This window comes from Littorina saxatilis, linkage group LG3 (genome assembly GCF_037325665.1).
Source record: "Littorina saxatilis isolate snail1 linkage group LG3, US_GU_Lsax_2.0, whole genome shotgun sequence".
Lineage (NCBI taxonomy): Eukaryota > Metazoa > Mollusca > Gastropoda > Littorinimorpha > Littorinidae > Littorina > Littorina saxatilis.
In genome coordinates, this window is record NC_090247.1 from 66651992 (window position 1) to 66675677 (window position 23686).

At 41.0% G+C, this 23686-nt stretch overlaps 2 protein-coding genes and 1 long non-coding RNA gene across 3 annotated transcripts in view; 1 reads left to right on the plus strand and 2 right to left on the minus strand.

Moving 5' to 3' along the window:
* Nucleotides 1-499: 499 nt before the first annotated feature.
* LOC138963035 (quinone oxidoreductase PIG3-like) lies at nucleotides 500-15241 on the minus strand. The gene is made up of 8 exons (XM_070335026.1): nucleotides 14972-15241; nucleotides 14099-14242; nucleotides 12633-12768; nucleotides 11534-11665; nucleotides 11003-11215; nucleotides 10126-10230; nucleotides 8932-9023; nucleotides 500-1202 (listed from the first exon to the last, which is right to left on the minus strand). The coding sequence occupies exons 1-8, from the start codon at nucleotides 15044-15046 to the stop codon at nucleotides 1008-1010; spliced, it is 1092 nt and encodes a 363-aa protein (XP_070191127.1). The 5' UTR covers nucleotides 15047-15241; the 3' UTR covers nucleotides 500-1007.
* The window catches only part of LOC138963037 (uncharacterized), a 72246-nt gene continuing 50449 nt past the window's right edge, over nucleotides 1890-23686 (plus strand). Inside the window, exon 1 of the long non-coding RNA XR_011454696.1 lies at nucleotides 1890-2697. This is a non-coding gene — a long non-coding RNA (uncharacterized lncRNA). The remainder of the gene's footprint in view (nucleotides 2698-23686) is intronic.
* LOC138963034 (snake venom 5'-nucleotidase-like) overlaps nucleotides 16986-23686 on the minus strand; it is a 17554-nt gene continuing 10853 nt past the window's right edge. The window contains exons 8-12 of the mRNA XM_070335025.1: nucleotides 22482-22598; nucleotides 20425-20496; nucleotides 18975-19067; nucleotides 18326-18520; nucleotides 16986-17428 (exon numbers count right to left, since the gene is read on the minus strand). Coding sequence (XP_070191126.1) covers nucleotides 17217-17428; nucleotides 18326-18520; nucleotides 18975-19067; nucleotides 20425-20496; nucleotides 22482-22598 — 689 coding nt within the window. The 3' untranslated portion in view covers nucleotides 16986-17216. The remainder of the gene's footprint in view (nucleotides 17429-18325; nucleotides 18521-18974; nucleotides 19068-20424; nucleotides 20497-22481; nucleotides 22599-23686) is intronic.

Genomic DNA, 23686 nt, shown 5'->3' on the forward strand with positions numbered 1-23686 from the left:
TTTTGACAAAATAAAAGAAGAGACAGAGACAAAGACTGACACACACACACACACTCAATCTCTCTTTCTCTCAAACACCAACAAGAACAAAAACATTGAAAATGCCGGGACAATCGGTAAGTAATAACTAACGACCCCAAAAAGAGAGTGGAGGAGTAAAGTTTAACACGGGCTCAGTTTTTGATATTATTTTCTAGTTAAGCATACTAAGAAGTCACTAAGAAAAATGGACACAAGCGCATTTAAAAAGTGCAAGTACATGAAATTATACAAGATTTTCCAGAAGTCGCACATTTCCTCAAAAACAAAAGCCGTCAACTGTCTTTTTATTCCTTTTTGTTTGTTTGCTTATGCGTTTAGATACTAGTTTTGTATGTGTTTGCTTGCATTCTTTTTGCATGTTTTCAATTACTTGTTTTTCATCACCACACACACGCGCGCACACACACACACACAACCACACACACACACAGGCCATAAATGAGTTTACAAAATGACATGACAAAACAATGTTTATTTGCAACATATTATGTACTCTATATTTTTAATGAAACACACACACACACACGCACACACACACACACACACACACACACACACACACACACACACACACACCGCGTTACAGTCTCTCTCTGCATAATGTTAACAGTATGAAACATTCCCATAATCAAAAAGCACCTGTTGAAAAGGCCCAACTACTGCATTTTGTTTCTTCTAAAATCCTTTCCTTATCCGTAACCACACACACACCTTTTCAGTAAAGGAATAAAGAAAACAACACATCACCAATACTGAATAGTAGATATAGGCATATAATTATATATAACTTCTGACAGCTGCCTGGCTAAACGTGGGCTTGCTTTGGACTGTAAATTTATCACAGATCAAATGAAACAAAAAAGAAGAAAATCTGGAATAAACATTAACATAAAAGCACTCATCCCAATCAGTCTTAATTTTCATTCAGCTACAAAATCAAACTCTTGTTTCCAAAGCAAAACTCATCACAGTTCTTCTTTTCCGGTACTTTCTTCTACCTGAAGGATTATTTTCCCAGTGTTCAGGTTATCTTCCATGAGTTCATGTGCCCGTCCGATTTCTGCAAGGGGGAACAATGTGTGGATGACGGGTCGGAATGTTCTGTTTTCAAACAGAGGCAGGGCGAGGCGTGAAAAGTCTTGAACCAGTTGTTCTTTGTACTGAAACAAAAAAGTGAATTAAAGTATGTTTTAAGTTTGTTCACGATTGATATGTAGTATAGTATAAAACACACAAGCTCACAAACATGCATGCACACACACAAACATGTGCATTGTGCAAACTATCCCACTTCCAAATTCTTATCTGAATAGTACGCTAAAAGATGTAAAACTATCATGTACCCACCTGCCCATCCTATATGTGGCTCATTTTCCACAGTGAAATTAGCAACAATGAAATCAACCCAAAGGTAATCCTCTAATTTTCACAATGCCACTTAATACACCAAAGAAAGGACACCCCTGAGACTAGTTAAAAGTGCCGTTCATTGCAGGTGGCCTGCCATGACAGGCATATTTTGGTCAAGATAATAGACAAAGGGACTCCAGAACGTATCCATTCGTAAGACAGGCATGGGAATTCAAAAAGAGTAAAAAAGGCTGAACATTTGTAAGTAATAGCAAAGTCGACGGCACGAAGCGCCTAGCCCTGCTAGGGGGGTTTGGGGGCATGCCCCCCCCCGGAAAAATAATTCTCCAAAAAAAACAACTGGTGCAATTTGGTGTCATCTTAGCTCCAAGTTTGCCATTAAAATTCAGATTTTAGAACCATTTTTGCCTCCCCCATTTATTTTTTCGGCGGACACTTTTGCTTTTTCGGCGGAACAAAAAAAAATTCGGCGGAAATTTTTTTTTTTTTTTTTTTTCTTAATGGTTTATTCAGGCATCAACATTTACAATATAGTAGGAACATGTGACAACACAGCAGTTGTGAATTATCTTCATATGACAAATCATAAGTGAATCCTCTGTAAATGAAACAGGAGAACAGGAATCAGGAATCAGGAATCAGGAATTTTACGCCACTTGGAACCTTTTTAGGTTATTTGCGCGACGGGGGTGAGAGCGCACCGCCTATACGTTAAAAACAAACTAAGGACCTATCAATTTCTGTGTGTCCTCATAAAAACATCTAACATGTTACTTCAAGTAACCCCTAGTTTAGGACACCCCATAACCTATACAATTTCCTATCATTGTTTGGGTGTTTGAGGAGCTGGGGGGTAACGAGGGACGTAAAGCACCCAACATACACGCCGACCCCAGTCCTCTTATTTTAGCTTCCCTAATTTAAAATGTTTAAAAGCTGGTTTAAAAGTGATTCTCTAGATTTTAGAGCAGAGGGCCGCTTGTGGCACCTCTGCTTATTGCTGTTGAGAAAGCAGCAACAGATTTTGCCTGGACCACCTGCTCGTCTAGTGCATTCCACTCAGCCACCGTCTGCACGAAAAAGGAGCGTCGATACTGCTCTGTGCTGGCGTCTGGAATGATGTAGCCACGGGTGTTGTTGTAAGAGTACTTGGTGACGATGTTACTTGCTACGCAATCGGGAAAGGTGTTGGCCCGTATTTTCCTCTTCTCTTTATCTATTGGTTTCAGGAAGTTTTCTGGAGGTATTGCTGGGGTATGTCCCTCAATGATTTTGAAGAGAGTGGTGAGTCGCTGTTGTTTTCTGCGCTCTTGTAGAGATGGTAGATTTAGGTCCCGTAGCATCTTTGTTACACATCCTGGGTCTTGGGAATGGTAGTCGCGCTTTATGAATCTTGCCGCTTGTTTCTGAATCCGCTCAAGTTTTGTTTTGTCATCGACTAGGTGTGGATCCCACACTGTTGCTCCATAGTCGAGGGTGGACCTTATGAGGGAGATGTATGCCATTCGTCGCAGTTCTGGGGGGCAACTTCCCAAGTTTCTTCGCAGAAATCCCAGCTTGGATCCCGCCTTCTTGCATATGGTTGCGATGTGCTTAGACCATTTGAGGTCTGCTGAGATCTCGATCCCTAGATATGGGCTTTGGTCGACGTGCCGTAGGATTTCCTTGTTGAGTTCGTAGATGTACGTTGTGTTTTTCTTAGTGGGGAGGACAAAGCACTTTTTGGCGTTGAATCGCATGCCCCATTGATTGGCCCATACTTCTAGTTTTTCAAGGTCCTCTTGAAGGGTGATGTGGTCCTGGAACGAGTGGATTTCTCGGTATAACAGGCAGTCGTCAGCGAATAATCGTACTGTTGAATTCACTTGCTCAGGAAGGTCATTCACATGGCACAGGAAAAGCAATGGGCCTAGGACAGTGCCCTGTGGTACTCCTGAGTCGACGGTTGCTCCCTCTGAGTGTTCTCCCTCCAGGATGACTTTCATGGTTCTATTGCACAGGAATCTTGTGATCCAATCGTGTATGGGTCCCTTGATGCCGTAGTGTTCCAATTTGTGGAGGAGCTTGGAGTGGGGGACCGTGTCAAACGCCTTGCTGAAGTCGAGGATAATAATGTCGCTCTGCACTCCAGCATTGTTTGTTTTCTGCAAGTCGTTCATGGTCGTCAATAGCTGCGTTTCACAGGAGAAGCCTGATCTAAACCCATGGTTTCTGTCCGTAAGGATTTTGTATTTCTCCAGGTGAAGATGGATGTGGTGGCTGATAATGTGTTCAAGCAGCTTGCATGCAACGGATGTTAGGGACACCGGTCAGTAGTTTTCAGCTCTGTTTTTATCTCCCTTTTTGAAAACGCAGGCTACGTTGGCAGTTAGCCAGTCTGCGGGCAGGTGTCCTGTTTCCATAGAGTGTCTATATATGCAGGTTAGAGGTGCCGCGAGGATGTCGGCACAGTTTTTCAGGACCTTACTGGAAATTTCATCTGGGCCGCAAGCTTTTGAAGGGTTTAGGTTTCTTAATAATTTGGCAACCCCTTCTTCCGTGATGACAAGGTCGGAGATGTGAGGCTGTTGGGGACTATGCATTTGTGGGGGAGGCGATCCGTCTTCTCTTGTGAATACCGAGCGGAACTGTTGTAGGAGGATTTTTGCTTTTGACAGACTGTCGGTGACTAGTCTCGTTCCCTCTTTTAGAGGTGCTACGCCAAAAAGACACAACGGAAAAACATGATATTTGACTGGAAAATACGGATATAAACTGTATTATGTTTTCCATTATTCGACTAAGGTATTGTATGGTAGCCACTTCTTTAAAAAACATGTATACTTCATTTCCATTTGGTGTACATATTTGTCAACTTTGTGTAAGTAAGACAGTTCTTTGAGAAACATTTGCAATGATGGTTTTAGTTTATTTATTCTACATTTATATATGTAAAACTTTGCTTGTAATAAAATATAATCAAAACCCTCATCAGTCTTACTTTTTGGGTCATAGCCAAATAATACTAATGTGGGGCTGAGTGCAAGTCTGCTGCAGTTTTGACATTTCTCCTTCATGTGTTTTTCAAACTCAGTCCAAAATGACTGAGTATGCTCACATAACCATAAATAATGCAAAATTGTATCTCTTTCTACATTACAAAAACTGCACTAGTTGCTCGCAATCACCCCCATGTCTTTCAGCATTGAATTGGTTACTAATATTCTGTTGTTGATTTTTATTTGAAACCATTTTAATTTTACTTCTTTTATTTTCTTTGTAACCAAAAAAACCTTTGTCCATTCTACCTCTCCATCCAACAGTCTTTCCCAATTTTTTGATGCCTTTGGAGGATCTACTTTGCTAATCAGCATGTCGTATATGCGTTTTGAACCCTTCTGCAAACTTTCCAAAAAAACAAGTGCTTTTGGTTCCTGAATATAATTGCAGCTATCTATAGCTAGGTCACATTTTTGCAAATATTTTTTAACAGCACTTACACACCCACAATACTTCAAAAAATTAGCCTGAACCCCAGTTTTCGCTTGAAATTCTTGTGTGTTTAAAAAACTGCCGTTGTCTTTTAATATGTCTCTAACATAAAATACATCTTCATTACTCCATTCCTCATAATTAATTACTTTCTCAGCAATCTTAAATTTATTATTCAAAAAGAGAGGTTCTGCCAAAACTTCTGCCTGCTCTTGGATTTCCACTCTATCATAAAAGTTTTGATAAGCTTCAAACGTGTCTTTCCAAAACAAATTAACTTTACATTTAGCCAACAGTTTAGGCCCATACTTATGAACTTTCTCTAATTCAGGGCATGTTGACGCAAGTATATGTCTCCATTTCGGCGCGACCAAACTTGTTCTTAGTTTACGAAACCAGGTAAGTTTTAGTGATTGGATGTATTCTCTAAGGGAAGGGATATTAATACCTCCTTCTTGAATATTATGAACAGCCACAGATCTTTTGATTTTATCCCTTTTCATATCCCAAACAAATTCAAAACACATCTTCTGTAGCTGTTGAATTAAACTGTCGGGTGGATTTGGTAGCATAATCCACAAATAGACAAGCTTTGATAGAATCAGGGATTTTAACACTGCAACTCTCCCAAGTGGCGTAATACTTCTTTTTATCCATACATTAAAAAGTCTTTTAGTCTCATTCAGTTTGTCCGTAATGTTTAGTTCCGTCATGTCTTTTAAATCATTTGTAAACCACAGTCCAAGGATTTTAAATGTGTCTGGATTCCAAGTCATATTGGTGTTGGGTAAAAATTTCACAGTACTATTTCTTTCAGTTCCAAGCCACACATTACAAGTTTTGTCATAATTCAGTTTTAGACCCGATATCTCTTTAAACCTGTCCAATTCGCTAAACAACTCTTATATAACTATATATAACTAAGCCCAGATTATCACATCAGCGTGTTTCAGTTTGAGGTCGAGTGGCTCCCGCCATCCCTCCTGATTCCAGCGACTACCTTCTAGACAACATATCCTCACCCAAGGCCCACTAGTCGCCAAACTGTACATATTGTTTTTATTACCACGGCCTTCGTGGCTTACATCTTAATCCTTTTATTTGTAAAAAGTTTTGAGATTTATTGTTCGTGTTCCTCTTACTTGCTTATCTATTTGGTTTTATTGGTGATCCTGAAAGGTTCCACTTTTTAACTCGATTTGAAATAAAAAAAAAAATAATATTACAAGCCCGTTATTCAAGACATAGAATACAGACTTATAATTCTTACCAAGAAACATCTTAACTACTTTTCATTTTAACAAATTCCACAGAGCATTATCAACTCAACCCCACCCCCTGCCCTCCTCTCCTTATTTTTTGTTTCTTTCTTTCCTCTTTTTGAAAGCGGACAAACACTCAAGTCCTTAATGGCTCAAAACCGTAGGACTTTTAATATTAATTTTAACTAAACAACTCTTCAAATGATTTACAATCTCCATTAAGAAGAAAATTAGTATCATCCGCGAACTGACTTACTTTAAATTCTGTGTCTAATATATTTATTCCTTGAATATCTTTGTTTTCTCTTATTTTACAAGCTAGGACTTCGGCACACAATATGAAAAGATACGGTGAGACCGGATCTCCTTGTCTACACCCACGGCCAATCTCAAAACTTGTGGAGGCCTTACCATTTACTATTACAGATGATCTTATATTCGTGTAAAAAGCTGAGATCCACTGACATATACTATCTCCAAAACCAAATGTTTTCATCACATTGCGCATAAAGTTCCAATTTATTGAATCAAAGGCTTTTTCAAAATCAACTGAAACCAACAATCCTGGTGAATTGTTTTCTTTTAAATAGTCAATCAAATCATATAACAGCCTTAAATTATCTCCAATATACCTACCAGCTACAAAGCCTGATTGATCTTCATTTATGAGATTTGGAAGTACTGTTTTGATTCTGTTAGCTATACATGTTGACCCAATCTTATAAATTACATTTAACAGTGATATAGGCCTCCAGTTCTTTATAAATTCTCTTGGTTTGTCCCCCTTTGGTATTCCAATAATAATACCTTCTCTCTGAGTAATTGACATTTCTTTTTTGACAAAACCTTCATTTAGTGATCTGACAACAAATCCTCCCAGCTGTTTCCAAAAAAATTTCAGGAAGTCTGCCGTCATGCCATCAGATCCTGGACTTTTCCCATTTTTCATATTTTTCAATGCTTGTGATGCTTCTTCCAAAGTTATAAAACCTTCAAGTGAATCAGCTTCCGGTTTGGACAATTTCGGCAATGATTTAACATATGTATCCAAATCAATTTCCCTTGTCTCTCGTTCTGTATACAACTGTTGAAAAAACCTTTTGTTTCTTTTAACATATCATCAGTTTCTTCCAGGCATTCCCCATTTTTGGAGATCAATTTAAACATTTGTTTACTAACAAAATGTCTTTTTTCTAGATTACAGAAATATTTGGACACCTTTTCTCCTTCTGCAGCCCATCTGGCTTTACTTCTCAATAATATTCCTTCAATTTTAATCTTCCTTAATTTAACTAAGCTTTCTTTTTTACGTTGTAGCAAGTGCAATTCTTCTTCAGTTTTGTGAAGCTTGTTTTCTAATTCCTGTATATCCATCTCTAATTAATTTTCTTTTCTAATGTCTTCTTTTTTTTTCTTTGCACTTAGTTCCATTGTCTTCTTTCTAATTTCCATTAGAAGTACGTCTAAAAATAACTGGTCAGAAATAGTAAACTGTAGTTCCGCAGGTGACATTGTTTTTATTGCCTCTCAATCATAAACTAATACTGCATATTGTTTTTTAATATCCTCTATAGTTTTATTAATTTCTTCCACAATATAATGGTCGCGTAACAATGCTGAGTTAAATTTCCAATAATTTCTAAACTGTTTCTCTTTCCTAAATTCTATTTCCAGTTTAATCAAAGAGTGATCACTTCTATAGCCTACCAGTATATCTGCATCTTTTACCAAAGAAATAAGGCTTTCAGCTACTAAAAAATAATCAAGTCTACCTTGTTGAGGCGGATTCAACCTTCTCCATGTGTACCTCAACACTTCTGGGTTAATTTCTCTCCAAATATCAACCAATTCAAGTTCCGCTGACATTTCCGCAACCTTCTCTTGTGCCTTTGGATTATTATTGTGTCTATAGTTGCAGTAGTCTAAACTTGGGTTAAGAACCAAATTCCAATCTCCTCCAATAAGAATATTAGGGTTTTGAAGTCTATTTATTTTTTAATTTGGCGGAAATTTGCCTTTCGGCGGACAATTCCCATGCCTGATAAGAGGTGTCTATTCATCAGAGGGGCCTCGTATCGCAGGTACAGTGGAACCCCTCTTTGAGACCCCACAATTTAAGTCTAAGAAATCCCGCTTTTTAAGACCTTGATTTTTCTGATTTTCTGTTCATAACATCTGTAAATTAATGAACCCCAATTGTAAGACTCCCTCCTTTTCTTCTTCTTCTTCGTTCATGGGCTAAGACTCCCACGTTCACTCATGTTTTTAGCACGAGTGGATATTTACGTGTATGACCGTTTTTACCCCGCCATTCAGGCAGCATACGCCGATTTCGGGGGAGGAATGCTGGGTATTTTCGTGTTTCTATAACCCACCGAACTCTGACATGGATTACAGGATCTTTTCCGTGCGTACTTGGTCTTGTGTTTGCGTGTACACACGAAGGGGGTTAAGTCACTAGCAGGTCTGCACATAAGTTGACCTGGGAGATCGGAAAAATCTCCACTCTTAACCCACCAGGCGGCAGCAACCGAAATTGGAACTCACGACCTCCCGATTACGAGACCGACGTCTTACCACCACGCCACTGCGCCCGTCACTCCTTCCTTTTGAAGACCCGATTTTCTCTGACTTTTGGAGGTTGTAAAAGGGGGGGTTCTACTGTAACAGATCAATTGACTTCAGGATGTGTCCTTTCATGTCAGATGTCCTCTCATCAGAGAGGCCTGACATAGCAGGTACCACTGGACTTGTGAAATGCTTTGTTACTTTCTACTGTACCAACCTGGAGTGATCGTGATCTGAGCGTAGTGCCAGTGATGGAGAGCCTTTTGGCCAACACTTTTCGCAGCAAGTCCCCATTGACATTGCCACCACCTGCACACACATCCAACAGCACAAAGATTAAAGAAAATCGTATTATTTTGCTTCAAAGCATTAAACTACTTTTTTTGTTTTTACTTATCTTTAGGAGTTCTTAACAAGCCACAAACTCAATTCTCCTTGGAAATAATAGGCCAAAAGACTGTAACAATAATGATTTATTAAAATGTAGGCTTTTGCTTATTGACACATATATTCCAAATAGCCACCAAACTCTACTCATCTCGGAAATAGACTAAAAGACTGAAACACTGATCATGTGACCAAATATAAATGTAGGTTGGCCCAATTGACACATAATACTGAACAGGCCACCAACTCTACTCTGTGTGTGGTTTTTATGTTTCTTATATTGGAATTGTAAAGCGCATGGAGCTGTTATCGGGACTTGCACTATAGACAAGTGTTTTATTATGGTCTGGGTGGCCGAGTGGTAAACGCACTTGCCTCGGAAGCGAGAGGTTGCGAGTTCGACCCTGGGTCAGGGCGTTAGCAATTTTCTCGCCCCTTTCCTAACCTAGGTGGTGGGTTCAAGTGCTAGTCTTTCTGATGAGACGAAAAACCGAGGTCCCTTCGTGTACACTACATTGGGGTGTGCACGTTAAAGATCCCACGATTGACAAAAGGGTCTTTCCTGGCAAAATTGTATAGGCATAGATAAAAATGTCCACCAAATACCCGTGTGACTTGGAATAAAGGCCTTGAAAGGTGAATGCTCGCCCTAATAGGCTTGAGGTTTGCTGGCCGATGTGAATGCATGATATATTGTGTAAAAAATTCCATCTCACACGGCAGAAATTAATATGTAAAGCGCTTAGAGAACGTCAAGCGCTATATAAATCTCCCCATACAATACAATTATTACATGTACAGTATCACTATTATTACTCATCTCCGAAATAGGCTAGAGTATAACTGTATTAAAATGTTAATGAACATTTACATTGCAAATATGAAATGCATCAAGTGTAAAAATAACTGACTAGATTAACAGAATAAAGCAGTTTGTCAACATAGATTAAAAAGGAATCAAAATATTCATAAACTTAAAAATAACTTCGTGAAAAAGGCGATTTTCAAATGTCAGCCTGCTTACCCATCAGTCCATAAACCACCCATCTGCCATCCATGCCCAAAACGTTGATGTTGGTTTCGTACATCGACCCCCCAACACAATCCAGCACGATGTTAACTCCTTTCCCTGTCAGCAGAAAAACACCCAATAAACACACAAAATCATGTACAAAAAAAGTCATGACGCAGTGATAACAATAATCGTACCAACTGACGGGCGCAGTGGCGTGGTGGTAAGACGTCGGCCTCCTAATCGGGAGGTCGTGAGTTCGAATCCCGGTCGCTGCCGCCTGGTGGGAGTGGAGATTTTTCCGATCTCCCAGGTCAACTTATGTGCAGACCTGCTAGTGACTTAACTCCCTTTGTGTGTACACGCAAGCACAAGACCAAGTGCGCACGGAAAAGATCCTGTAATCCATGTCAGAGTTCGGTGGGTTATAGAAACACAAAAATACCCAGCATGCTTCCTCCGAAAGCGGCGTATGGCTGCCTAAATGGCGGGGTAAAAACGGTCATACACGTAAAAATCCACTCGTGCTAAAAACATGAGTGAACGTGGGAGTCTAAGCCCATGAACGAAGAAGAAGAAGAAGAAGAAGAAGAAGAAGAAATCCTACCAACTGAATAGAAAGTGTAATCATTACCTTGCTGTATTCCGATTTGTGTGTGTGCTCAGTATGGCAGTCTACGTATTCAGATACACAAAACTGCTGAGTAAACATCACAATGAAAACATTGTTTTGAGGATTAAAATATGCTAGCTTTTTCTTGATGTGGTACATGTAACACGCTTCACTCACACAAACACGATTTTCTGTAAACTGTGTTATTCCAAAAGGGAAGAGCAACATTTCTACAAATTATTTTAAAAAGGGAGGAGCGACGTTTTTCTCACTTACCATTCGTGGCCCTCATCACTTCAGCAACGACGTCATCTTCTTTGTAGTTGAAGTTACCTACTGCGCCCAGGTTGCGCGTGGTTTCCAGCTTGACAGCAGACCCCGCAGTGACCAAGGGTCGAGCACCCGCCTGGACGCACAGCTGTATGGCCGCCGTACCCACTCCACTCGCTCCCCCGTGGATCAGAACCGTTTCTCCCGCCATAACTTTACCTGAGGAAAAATGTTAAAATGACAATAACAATGACAGTTTTTTACGAGGGTAAAAGATTAAGCAGTGATCTGCTTTTTTATATCTAGCCCTCGTCCTAAAATGTACAGGATGAAAACACTGCAACATTGAGTAAAACAGTGGAACCCCCCTTTTAAGACCCTCCAACTTAAGACTTAAGTCCTCCCTTTTCTGACCAACTTTTCTCAGACTCTCTGTTAAAGCCTTTGTAAATGAACCCCCATTTTAAGGCTCCCTCCTTTTTAAGACCTGATTTTCCGAGGTCTTAAAAGGGGGGGTTCCACTGTACATGTACCTACCAATGGCATGCAGCAGCTGAAAGGCTGTGACCCACACCTCAGGGATGGCGGCGGCCTGAGGGAAGTCCAGGGTGGATGGGATTGGCATCACCTGACCCTCTGGGCTAGACACGTACTCTGCATTCCCTCCTCCTAAACGCATCCAACATTAAATTCCAATAATAGACTAGCCGCTACGTTCCAAAATTCAGAATCAAAAAACAAGAATTGTAGGTTATTAGAACGTTTAATTATTGACAAAATAAAGCGTTACAGTTAGGCCAAAAAAATAGGTCTGTTTACGGTAACATAGGCCAAAAAAAATAGGGTCGGTAGGTCGGGATTTTTTTTTTCCTTCCAAAAAACCATATTTTTACGTTATTTTGCAAAAAACCCAAGATTTTGTATTTTTTTATCTCCCAAATGCCAAAAAAAAGTCTAGGGTCGCGCGAAAAAAATAGGGTCGGTCGGGTTACCGTAAACAGACTATTTTTTTTGTGTGCCTTACTAGTACGTCGACCTATGCAGTGGTCTTTTAAGAAGACAGAGAGACAAACACTTTTGATACGAATAATGAACTTAAAATCGGCGATAAAATTTGCTTGCACTTCAAAATGCCAGCAAGGTAATTGAATTTCAATGACATCCAAAATTATCATCAAAAAGAGCCTGATTTAATTGGCATAGGGAGCAGAGAGAAGCAATGTGTAATTAACATTTATTTCATAAACCTGTTAAAATTTGAGTGTGATATGGTTCTTGAAGCGTCGGGTCCCTCAGAATGAAGGACACACTGCCCTATAAAAGACACTTCCTGTTTTCTCTTAACATGTGATACCCCAAAATCCCTTTAATAAAATGTCTGACACCTCTGATGCAGGGACATGTTTGGCTCACCACATGTAGCAGTGTACACTTTTCAGTGAATCTGATTGAAAAACTGTCATTCCCAGAAGCTGTAAAGACCTACTGGGCAGGAAAAAGAATACAGAGAATAACTGACCTGCACAAATGATTATGATTACGCTGCTCAGTTGTGATTTTTGCTATCAGTGAATCAAACTTATGTCACTTTGATAGCCAACTGCTAAGTCCCTCAAAGAATGCTTGAAAATCTGACCTGCCAAAAGAGCCATAACTCTGTCGCCCACTTTCCATCGCTGGTTGCATCCAGGCCCAATCTCACTTATCTCCCCTGCAGCTTCAAGGCCAAGAATGTCTGTCACTCCAGCTGGGACAGGGTACAGGCCTTTTCGCTTGAGAAAATGTCACATGAACATCTTGGAATGATTTAATTGTGACATGAATAATCAACCTTTTTTGTTTTTAATTATCTAGTTGGACGTTAGCGTTTGCAGATGCCTTAAATCACAGTTATTGTGCCACAACTTTTCATTTAAAAAACAACAACAATGCAAATCTACATCCCAGAATGGTTTGAATTCGCTACTCAAGCAACAGCCCGGACCTTAAAATTGAAGTTATGGAGGAAGCACAGAATGAGCTAACAGAATTAAATTTAAATAAAACAAGGCCATTATATTGTATGTTTTTCTTGATTTGTATACTTGTATACGTTTGCACATCCAATTTAAGAAAGACTTCTATAAAATATCTATCTTTTTTATTACAAATTTAAACACCTGAATGTAATGTTTCAAAAATGTATTCGAAAAATGTAATTCAAGTGTTTCATGCTCGTCAACATTCTTCTTCATTTGTGAGTATATGTTTACATATCCAACTCAAGCAAGACTTTGAAATGCGATCTTCTTTTCATAAACTCATTAAAACATCAAACTGCAAGCTACACTCATGAATCCTAAACAAGCCAGTCTAGTGTTCAATGTTCATTAAATAGACGAATTCCAGAAATTACTTTGCTGGATTTGTGCGGGTTGTAAGAGAGTGAATACTCCTGCTTTTAGTGAGGCAAGCTTTCTACATTGTGCTCCTTGTCCGCATGTTTCAGACAGCGGCGGGGACGTAGCTCAGTTGGTAGCGCGCTGGCTTTGTAGCCAGTTGGTCGCTATCAGCGTGGGTTCGATCCCCACGTTCGGCGAGAGATTTATTTCTCGGAGTCAACTTTGTGCAGACTCTCTTCGGTGTCCGAACACCCCCGTGTGCACACATGCGCACGAAAAAGATCCCACGTTCACAGCGAAAGTCTCAGGGCTTGGAAAACACGAAGACACGCATGCATCATCTCTCGTCTCTGATTATCATGATCGTATTTCGATACTTTGACGAGACAAACCCAATGCTGGTGTGTCGAAGAAGACAGCCACAGCGGGCTTGTTCGAATCAAAGTATCACACCATATCTTCAGCGTATTACCAATACCTGTCCCAATATAGACCAGTTGATCTAAGAGGACGTTAAACCCTAATAGTCAGTCATGTTTCAGACACCCCCCCCCCCCCTACCACTGACTGGCCTATAACGTCACATAGGAAAGTTTGTCTCACTAAACGCAAGAGCATTTATACTCTGTTACAACCCATACAACCCCGACAAGAGTTATTTACGAACATCGTCAAGTGATCTAAAATGACAGAAAGATTGAACAACAGCATATGATAATACCTGTAGAGTGTCAGCACGGTTGATGGCTGTTGCCTTGACCTTGATGAGTACTTCCCCTTTCCCAGGTACAGGTCTCTCCACCTCTCCGATGTACAGATTTTCCGGACCTCCGGGCTCCCTGAACTGAACAGCTCGCATCATGTTCTGCTCAAACAGTTAATGTGGCAATTATAATAAGATGTCTAAATAAAATAAAAACGTTCCTTCAAATATTGTCCTTTATACAGCTTTTGTTCAAATGGTGTTTTTTTTATTTTAATTTTAGCTCTGTAGGTTCGTTTGAGCTCTATGTATACGGTCAGCGTTCAAGCAATATATTTTATCATTTACATATTTATCAATACGCATGTTAATTAGCAACATCTGCAGCTATACCAAAACAACCCATTCAGACAATGGTCAACTGATAAACTCTCTCTTTTAGTCTGTCTAATTTCTCTCGATTTCTCCCTCACACACATACATGTATTATACACACACACATACACACACGCACGCACGCACGCACACACATGCATGTACAGACACATGTCGAGGTACTCAGCAAAAAATGCAGACACACAAACACACCCACAGGCATGCAGTAAGACAGACAGACAGACCAACACACACACACACACTGACACACTTACACTCATGCACCATTGCACCCTCACATCCATGATAAACGTAGACTACATCGATCCGTTCATGCAAAGACAAATTATAGACAGGCACACGCTGCACACACACACACACACACACACACACAAACCTGAGCGTTCTGACATACATGCATGAAAGAGCGACAAACAAACAACCACTATGACACTGACACACAAACAGCACACTACACGCACACCTGAAACAACTCACAACAGTGAACACACCCACCTTGCTGGACACGCGCATCACGACCACAATGACACAGCACAAACTAACCACAGCCAAGTTCAAGTTCACTTTCATGGGGAATCTGCCGCGTTTGTTCCGAAATGGAGCAGGAATACAGCACTGTGTGCTTAGGTTCTTATCCAAAACTCGGCAAGTGAAGTGTGTCAAGTGTAGAAGTGCCAGTGTCGCTTATCTGCGTTACGAATCGCGATATGTCGCAAACTGTGTCAAACTTTGTGTGCACGACTATTCTCGTTTCTGCGCATATTTTGCAAGTCTCTGTCAGGCGATTTGCTTCTTGTCTCATTATTTTGCTATAAACTACACAACGTGTACGTTTTTTGATCGAATCTGTCAAAGGACTCGGCACACATGTTATGGTTAAGGGAGAGCACTCTCTTTGTCTTGTCAGCCGTAAAATCGAAAGTAAAAGTAGGCGATGTTTCATTGCGGACGAACACTTTTGTCGATTAGAGCTACACCTTGGAAAGGTAGATTAGTTAGAATCAATATCAGAAGTGGTATCCATTATCCAATCAAAGGCTTGCTGGCATGGTCTGTCTTCGGGGATTAAATGTGCTGCTTTAGAGAAATTACTTTAGTTATTTATTTTAATTATAAATGCTGCCCCATGCGCACAGTGAGAATGGAAAACGTATGAACAGAAAGATTTTATTTGACCTAGGGTGATAGAAAAACAACAATTTACTGCCGGTATAAGTAGTACTATAATTTCCAGCCATTCAAGTTATGCTCCTTATAACACTTCTGATGCAATGGCCCGGTTCAGGTGATCCTTTTGTGTGTGTGTGTGTGTGTGTGTCTGAATGTGTGTGTGTGTGTGTGTTAATGTGTGTGTGGTAGAGACAGACTGAGAGAGAGAGAGAGAGAGAGAGAGAGAGAGAGAGAGAGAGACACACACACACACACATACACACACACACACACAGATATGTTAGTTGTCGCCGGTACACCACCTACACACCGGCACACGCACACGGACACACACATTCCCGCACGCGCGTAAGCACACAAAAGCAACACCCCCCCCCCCCACCACCACCAACACACACACACGTTCGCGTGTACGTACACACAAGAACAATTCAATACCCATGACAGTTTAAAAGCAATTTTATTGTCAACTTAAACAAAATCCTGTCATTCTTTATATCTTTGTGGACCGATGTGATTAAGCCACAACAAATAAGCAGACAAATAGACACGCCAAAAACTGAAACAAGTCGAGTGAAGCAAAACTAATACATTTAGTCAATCTGTCGAACTCACAGAATGAAACTGAACTGGAATTTATGTTTAAACAGTGTTGTTCCCAGACAACGAAGACTATAGGTCAGTTGGACTGGATTCAAGATATATATCGCTCAGAACGTCCTGATCGCAAAATGTTGTTGTGACAAAAGACAAACCCTGTGTCAAATCTATCGGACATTCGACCGACCTGAAGTCACAACAATGCGTCAGATAAATAGAGAAATTGTAAAAAACACGTAAATGACCGAAGACCAAGGCAAACACACGGTAATATTACATTTTTTTTGTATCCGTGCTGTAAAACCTTAGAGAGTAAGCAGCCAGGCGTCACTCTCATTGCCAAATTTGGCGAAGATATTGCAGTTTACACTTCTGAACCATATCACAGCGCAAAATAGGCCCGGGGCTCAAAGCGTCGGTTGATGTAATCTTTTATCCTTCCTGTACTATTACAGTAACAGTGGAACCTCCCATAACGACCCCTCCCAACAACGACCCCCCAGTAACAGTGGAACATCCCATAACGACCCCTCCCAACAACGACCCCCCCCCCCCCCCCCCCCCCCCGTTTGTCGACCGATTTTCTGGGCACGGATGCCTTTTACACTGTAAATAACCTCCGAATGGTGACACCCTCCTTTTTCAGACGACCGATCTACAAACAAAGGGTCAATAGCGACTTTGATTTTTGTTACCAGGAAGTGTCAAAGCGCCGGTCGATCAACTCCTTTTTCCTTCCTTTACTATTACGGTGTACTACTAGTATAATCATGGGGAAAGATAAAGGAGTAGATAAAAGCTCCTGTGGTAGTGTCAAGCTACGCAAATCACTTCTTCTTCTTCTTCGTTCATGGGCTAAAACTTCCACGTTCACTTATGTTTTAGCGCGAGTGGATTTGTACGTGTGTATGACCGTTTTTACACCGCCATTCAGGCAGCCATACGGCGATTTCGGGGGAACGCAAATCACTCAAAGGGACGGCGATGACTGCTGGCCCAGAAATGCCGTGGCGACGAAACTCAGCGACAACACGAGCAGGGTGGGTCTCGCTCTAGTAGCGCGAGAGGTCCGTGGTTTGCACACGTCCGAGCCCCCGACAAACTGGATCCGTCCCTCCACCTTCTGGTCTATGGGCGACTTGGCCTTCAGGTAGTCTGCCAGCACGTCCACTATGGACCAATCTGTGGAGATGAAGCACAACATGCACACATTTATATGCTGACTGCATGGAGAGAGAGAGCTAAATGTTGGGAACAGATTAGGTTTATGTAAGCTTGTGTATATTAACTTGGTTTATATGAGCATTGGACTGGCTCTATCCCATCACCCCCCTTCCCTCCGTCGCGATATAACCTTGAACGGTTGAAAACGACGTTAAACACCAAATAAAGAAAGAAGAAAAACATCTTCCTATATGCATGCGAGTCATGGACCCTCACAGCAGAACTGCAAAAGAAGATCCAAGCTGTGGAAATGAGATGCTTCAGAAAAATCCTTGGCATCTCCTACAAAGAGCACATAACCAACGAGGCCGTCCGCAGATCCATCACTCAGCACGCGGATTACTTTGAAGACCTGTTGACCACCGTCAAAAAGAGGAAGCTGAGATGATATGGCCATGTTACAAGAACAGAACGGCTCTCCAAGACCACCCTCCATGGCACGGTACTCGAAAAGAGGAGACATGGGAGACAGAAGAACAGATGGACAGACACCATCGTAGAATGGACAGGAAAAAGCTTTGCGACAACCCTGAACATCCCTCACAGCCGGCAGAGGTGGAGACAGCTAGTGCATCGCTCAGTACAGTGCCCACACGACCCCGGCGGGTTACGGGACTGATCAGTAAGGGGCTCCGCTCACCTATGTAACTTCAGCAGGACCGACGACGCACCGCAGATTATTCCAGCCCGCTACACGTTGTGTAAAAAGAAAACAGGCCAAATTCTCATCATAATCCCCAACGCAGCATAAATAATATGCAGTGCGTCGCCTGAGCCGCTGACTCTGCGCAGGTATGTTCTGCCCATAAGCATTAAACAGTAAATACGAATATTTTTTTCCCGAACCAAACTGACCCATGTGATCGCGGCGCAAGATATTGTCACTGATGGCAGTGAAGCCTTCATTTCCCTTGATCAGAAAGGTGCCCATCATCACTCGGTACACCGTTTCCTGTTTCAGTGGCTGGTACTGGTCATTGTCATCCTTGACCTCTGCGCTGACCACTCGAACAACCTCCGGTCTGTTCAGGTTGTACTTCACACGCAGTCCTGTGCAAGGGAGTAAGAGGTGAACAAACTGTAGTCTGAGGTAGGAATATCGGATTTAAGGGGTGGGGTGGGTAAAAGGATTGTTGGTCAGTGTGTGTGTGTGTGTGGGGGGGGGGTGAAGTTGGGACGTAGAGATGGGATGAGGGCATGTGTGTGTGTGTGTGTGTGTGTGTGTGTGTGTGTGTGTGTGTGTGTGTGTGAGTGTTGGCGTGCGTACTTCCGTGCATGTACGCGTGTTTGTGTGCGATGGCGTGTCTGCGTATGTGTGTGTGTGCGTGCGTGCCTGCGAATGTGTGTGTGTGTGTGCGTGCGTGCCTGCGAATATGTGTGTGCGTACCCGTGTGTGTGTTTTTCCTGCGTACCAATTTCTGTGTGCGTGTCGGTGCCTGATACACTCTTCACGTTCAAAATAAAATGCAATAGGTACAGAAGGCGGAAACGGGTACCCGCTTACCCGAGAACTGTAGAAAATGGCCTTTCGAGTCATTTTTATTGCACGGATCAAGGGTGGAGGCGGAGCGTCTTAAGGCGTCATACAGGAATTTGCCTGTTAGTGTGTAAATTAAACAAGAAGCAATTTTCAAAATTCAGTTGAGTTCATTCATTGAAATGAGCGTACTCGCGCAAACCAATATAACGGAGTGTCTCAAAGCGTCATACAGGAATTTATAACAACAAGCAATTTTTTGTAATTCAGTTGAGTTATTCAATTTAATGAGTTTACTCTGTATGCAATCATCACGCGCAAACGAAATGAAGGGAGTGTCCTATCAAAGCTTCACACAGGTGTTTGCCTTTTCGCATAAACAGCAAATAATTTTCAAAGTTCCTTTTACTTCATTCGTTTTACTGTACAATCGTCACACGCAAACACGAAGTACGATTACAAGCAAAACGAGTGAGCAATACGATTTATACAGAACGGTTACTCAATCGAAATTGTCATTATGTGACCCCTTTCTTACAAAATGATAGATAAGTCGCTGGCGGCCAGCTGCTCAGCGAACAGAATAAGGAGGTGAGGGTCAATATGGTTGAAATTAACTTTTTTGCTGTTTCGGAGAGAACTATACTTCATTTACCTTATATTGCCTTCATTTAGTCAAAATTATCCTAAAAATGTGTTAAACTTGATTTTATTGATAGCTACTATCGATCCGAAGCGTCCCTTTCTTGCAAACAAAGGCCACACAAGGCCACATTGTCAAACTGAACCCCCACTTATTATACATCATTGGTAAGGTCAAGGAATACATTTTGATCTGGTGCACCAAGACTTTCATAGAAACCTAATCATAACGGTTGTAACGGCCAACAAAAACATCTTTCTGGTTTCATTTCTATGCTCTTTTGTAAATATTTCTCACTATTTCATAAGATCTGAAGAATGTACTACCTAGGTTGCTAGGGAAAAATACCTGTTTTCAATGTGACAACTTTAACAGTGATTTTCTCAAAATAGCCGACATGCTGGTCAGTGGCTCTGAACTAATGTAACAAAGTCATTTGTTTTAACACTCACTTGCAACTAATACATCATCTTAAAGAGGAATTGCTGCACATACTTTCTTGGCATATACATATCACAGGATGTTACAAATCAACTTATCTATCATTTTGTGAGAACGGGTCACATTTATCATGGCAGTCGGGTAGTTCACTATATGTATGTACATTAAATATAGAGTAAGATAAATAATTGACGCCTTTTGGGGGGTGACCTTGGTAGACTTTCTCCCTGTCAATACCCAAATTCAAATTTCGAAGACTTTCTGTTCATAACTTCTGTAAATTGTTACGACTCAGCCCTGATTTTCTTAGACTTTTGGTGGTCTTACGAGGGGTGAGGAGGAAGGCTTGCTTCAGTTCTCTGAGCAGACCTGCAAAATGACAAAATTACTTGCCTTTCAGATAGATCCTGTCGAAGTTTTCGTTGAAAGGGAGAGCTGAGATCAAGTCTGCAAATGTTATGCTACCTGCCAAAAATATCGAACAATAAGTTGTGTTTTTTCCACCACCATCATCATCATCATCATCATCATCATCATCATCATCATCATCATCATCATCATCATCATCATCATCGTCGTCGTCGTCGTCGTCGTCGTCGTCAAATTTATCTCATCATCATCATCATCGTCGTTGTCGTCAACTTTATCTAATCATGCCTGTTCACAATTCTGAAGACTATTCCTTTTCCTTACTGTACACTACTCTTTAAATACATTTCTGTAATGTCCAAGCACTATTCCGTTTCGGCTTTTGAGCACAATGTCAACGTTAAAGTGCAAATTCCTATTCTTCGTCCTTTTCATTGGAGACAATATCGCTTTTTACAAACTGGGTAATGACATTCTAAAATGCTCGGTTATATTGTTTAAATACACCAGGTTATACCGTTTGAAGAGGCGGGGTGATACGACATGATATGAACAGGTTGGATCAGCTTCTACTGAACCCTATATATATTCGTTTTAACAGGCTGACTTAGATTTATTTAACAGCCTGTGTAATATCGTTTATACACGCGATGTTGTATTGTTTATCAGGCCGCGTCAGACCAAATAAAAATATCGGTTGGTTTAGGGTAACCCCCGACCGACCCTATTTTTTCCCGCCGACCCTATAGAGAATACTACATGGCTTGCTGTGTCGTTCCAGATTTACACGAGTTGGTTTTTTTAAATATTGAACTGCGAGCGAAAGCGAGCTGTTCACTATTTGAAAAGGCAACTGTACTTACGTGTATTATACTGAAAATTTCTTGCAGTCGAGGCAGCTAAATTGAAGACACTTGTTTTTGGAACCTCGATCTCTTCTAAGCCTCGTGCGATCTATTACGTCAAAGCAAAGAAACGTCACTCTGAAAGTGTGGCGTGACGTGTTAGTTCTAAAGATTCATCGAGGGTAATTAGCGAGCGCAATTTTTGTTTTTATAATGACGTTTGTCTCGGTGACTTTGGCATCATAAGCAGTGGAAAAACAGGTCCCTGCCAGACTTGCTTGACATGACATCATTTACATAATATACACACGTGTGATTTGAACGATTATTATCTCACGGGTGTCTCTCTGAGTCTCTCATGTATGTAGGATAAAACACTTTTTTTTTCATTTCTAAAAAAACAAACAAAAACTTTTGGTACAATTTGCGAACCATACCGAGACTAATTGAAGTAACCTCCTTTAAAATCGATTAAAAAAAAAAAAAAAAGAGCCGATCTACTGACCCTATCTTTTTGGGTCACGTTACCTTAAAAACCAACATATCTTTTTGTTTGTCCTTTTATCGTTTTAACCGGCACGGTAATGTGGGTTTACAGACTGAACTTTATCAAACGAGGCGGGATATTATGAGTTATTTATTCCCCGGCCCAACCTCCTCCTGCTTTATTCCATCTGTACGCTTGAAGGAGTTTATATTATTGGTAGTCACCCAGAAACCGAACGACAACCACCCAGTAACCACCGTGAATCCTCGATAGCTCATGGGGAAGCAGTCATAGTTTGTGAGGACTAAAGTAACTGTTTTGCGATTGAGAAGTGCCGAACACTGAAAATGTACATAACATTAAACATACATCTCTGGTGCAGAATTTAAAAAAACCCGTTAATTTTTTTTTTCCAACATGTTTTTACTTCTTTTTGGTACATATATAACATGACAACAACAACAGACAACAACATCAAATAACAACAACAGACAACAACAACAGACAACAACATCAAATAACATCAGACATACACGACTATGTTATATATGCATCTTCAAAAATAAAAGAACAAAAACAACAAGGAAAAAAACCCGTTACATTTACCGTACGTCGACCCAGTGGTCTATGAAGTAGACAGATAGACGAACACGTATGATACAAATAATGAACTACTCTTAATATAGTCCACGAAACTCGCTTGTAAAGCCTGTCATTTTAACACGCTGGTTTGGAGTTGTAGTACTGACCTATATCAAATGATGAACGAATGCCACCGCTGTTATAAATGGCGATGGTGAAGTTAGCCCCGGTTCGGCTTGGGAACTTCCGGCCCTCTTCGGCCATTGCATCAGTGATTAGATTTCCTGCCAACAAGACAAGAAGAGCGAATGCTTGTGTGACTCACCTTCGTCATACATAATCCAGAAGCTAACTAACTGATGCTCTAGCTCCACACACGTTCAAGAAAATGATAATTTCCTACGTATCGACCCAACTGAGACCTGAATATTGACCAGAATTATCCTAATGTCTGAAGTTTCAAAGGTTAAAGCTTCAAATACATCAACAACAAATAGAGATTACTACATGGCCTCCTGTGTGATGCCGGATGAACACGAGTTGTATTTTTGAATACTGAGTTGCGAGCGAAAGCAAGCTTTTCACTACTTGGAAAAGCAACGAGTTATGAAACCTCGACCTCTTTGAAAGGCCTTGTGTAAATTTTGACGTCCCTCTTGAAATTATAAAGTCACGTGTTAGTACTCCAATTTCTTTCAGGGGAAACAACAAACACAAAAGTGTTTCGAGAATGACGTTTGTTTCTCTGGCTTCTCATCATGACTAGAGGAAAACTCAGTCCCTGCCATACCGTAGTTTGACACGACCTCATTTACAGGATATACACACGTGTGAGTAAATGGTTTATTTATGACATGGGTGGTCTCTCTCACTGACGCATGAAGGATAACATTAATTCTGGGTTTTGTTTTTTTACCCGCACACGACCTTGAAATATGACGAGATTCAACCAGGCGTCACTCATGTTTTTGCACGAGTGGGATTTTACGTGTATCGCCGTTTTTACCCCGCCATTCAGGCAGCCATGCGCCGCTTTATAACCCACCGAACTCCGACATGGATTGCAGGATCTTTTTTCGTGCGTACTTGGTCTTGTGCTTGCGTGTACACACGAAGGGGGATAAGACCCTAGCAGGTCTGCACATAAGTTGACCTGAGAGATCGGAACAATCTCCACCCTTAACCCACCAGGCGGCAGCGGCCGGGACTTGAACTCACGACCTTCCGATGTCTTATCCACTGGGCCACTGCGCCCGTCTAACATGACCTTCAAAATTGACGAGGATCAACGAGGATCAACCAGACATGGAACATGTGTCAAGGTCATCAAACTTTAGAAGTATGCAAAGTTTTAAAGCCCTATAGTTTCAAT

Excerpts from the sequence above, each read along its gene's own strand:
- LOC138963035 (XM_070335026.1), bottom strand. The coding sequence starts at position 15,046 with ATGAAAGTGAACTTGAACTTGGCTGTGGTTAGTTTGTGCTGTGTCATT. Across the intron at positions 14,243-14,971 it reads TGATGCGCGTGTCCAGCAAG|AACATGATGCGAGCTGTTCA; the intron begins GTGGGTGTGTTC and ends CTGTTTGAGCAG. Across the intron at positions 9,024-10,125 it reads GGTGGTTTATGGACTGATGG|GTGGTGGCAATGTCAATGGG; the intron begins GTAAGCAGGCTG and ends ATGTGTGTGCAG.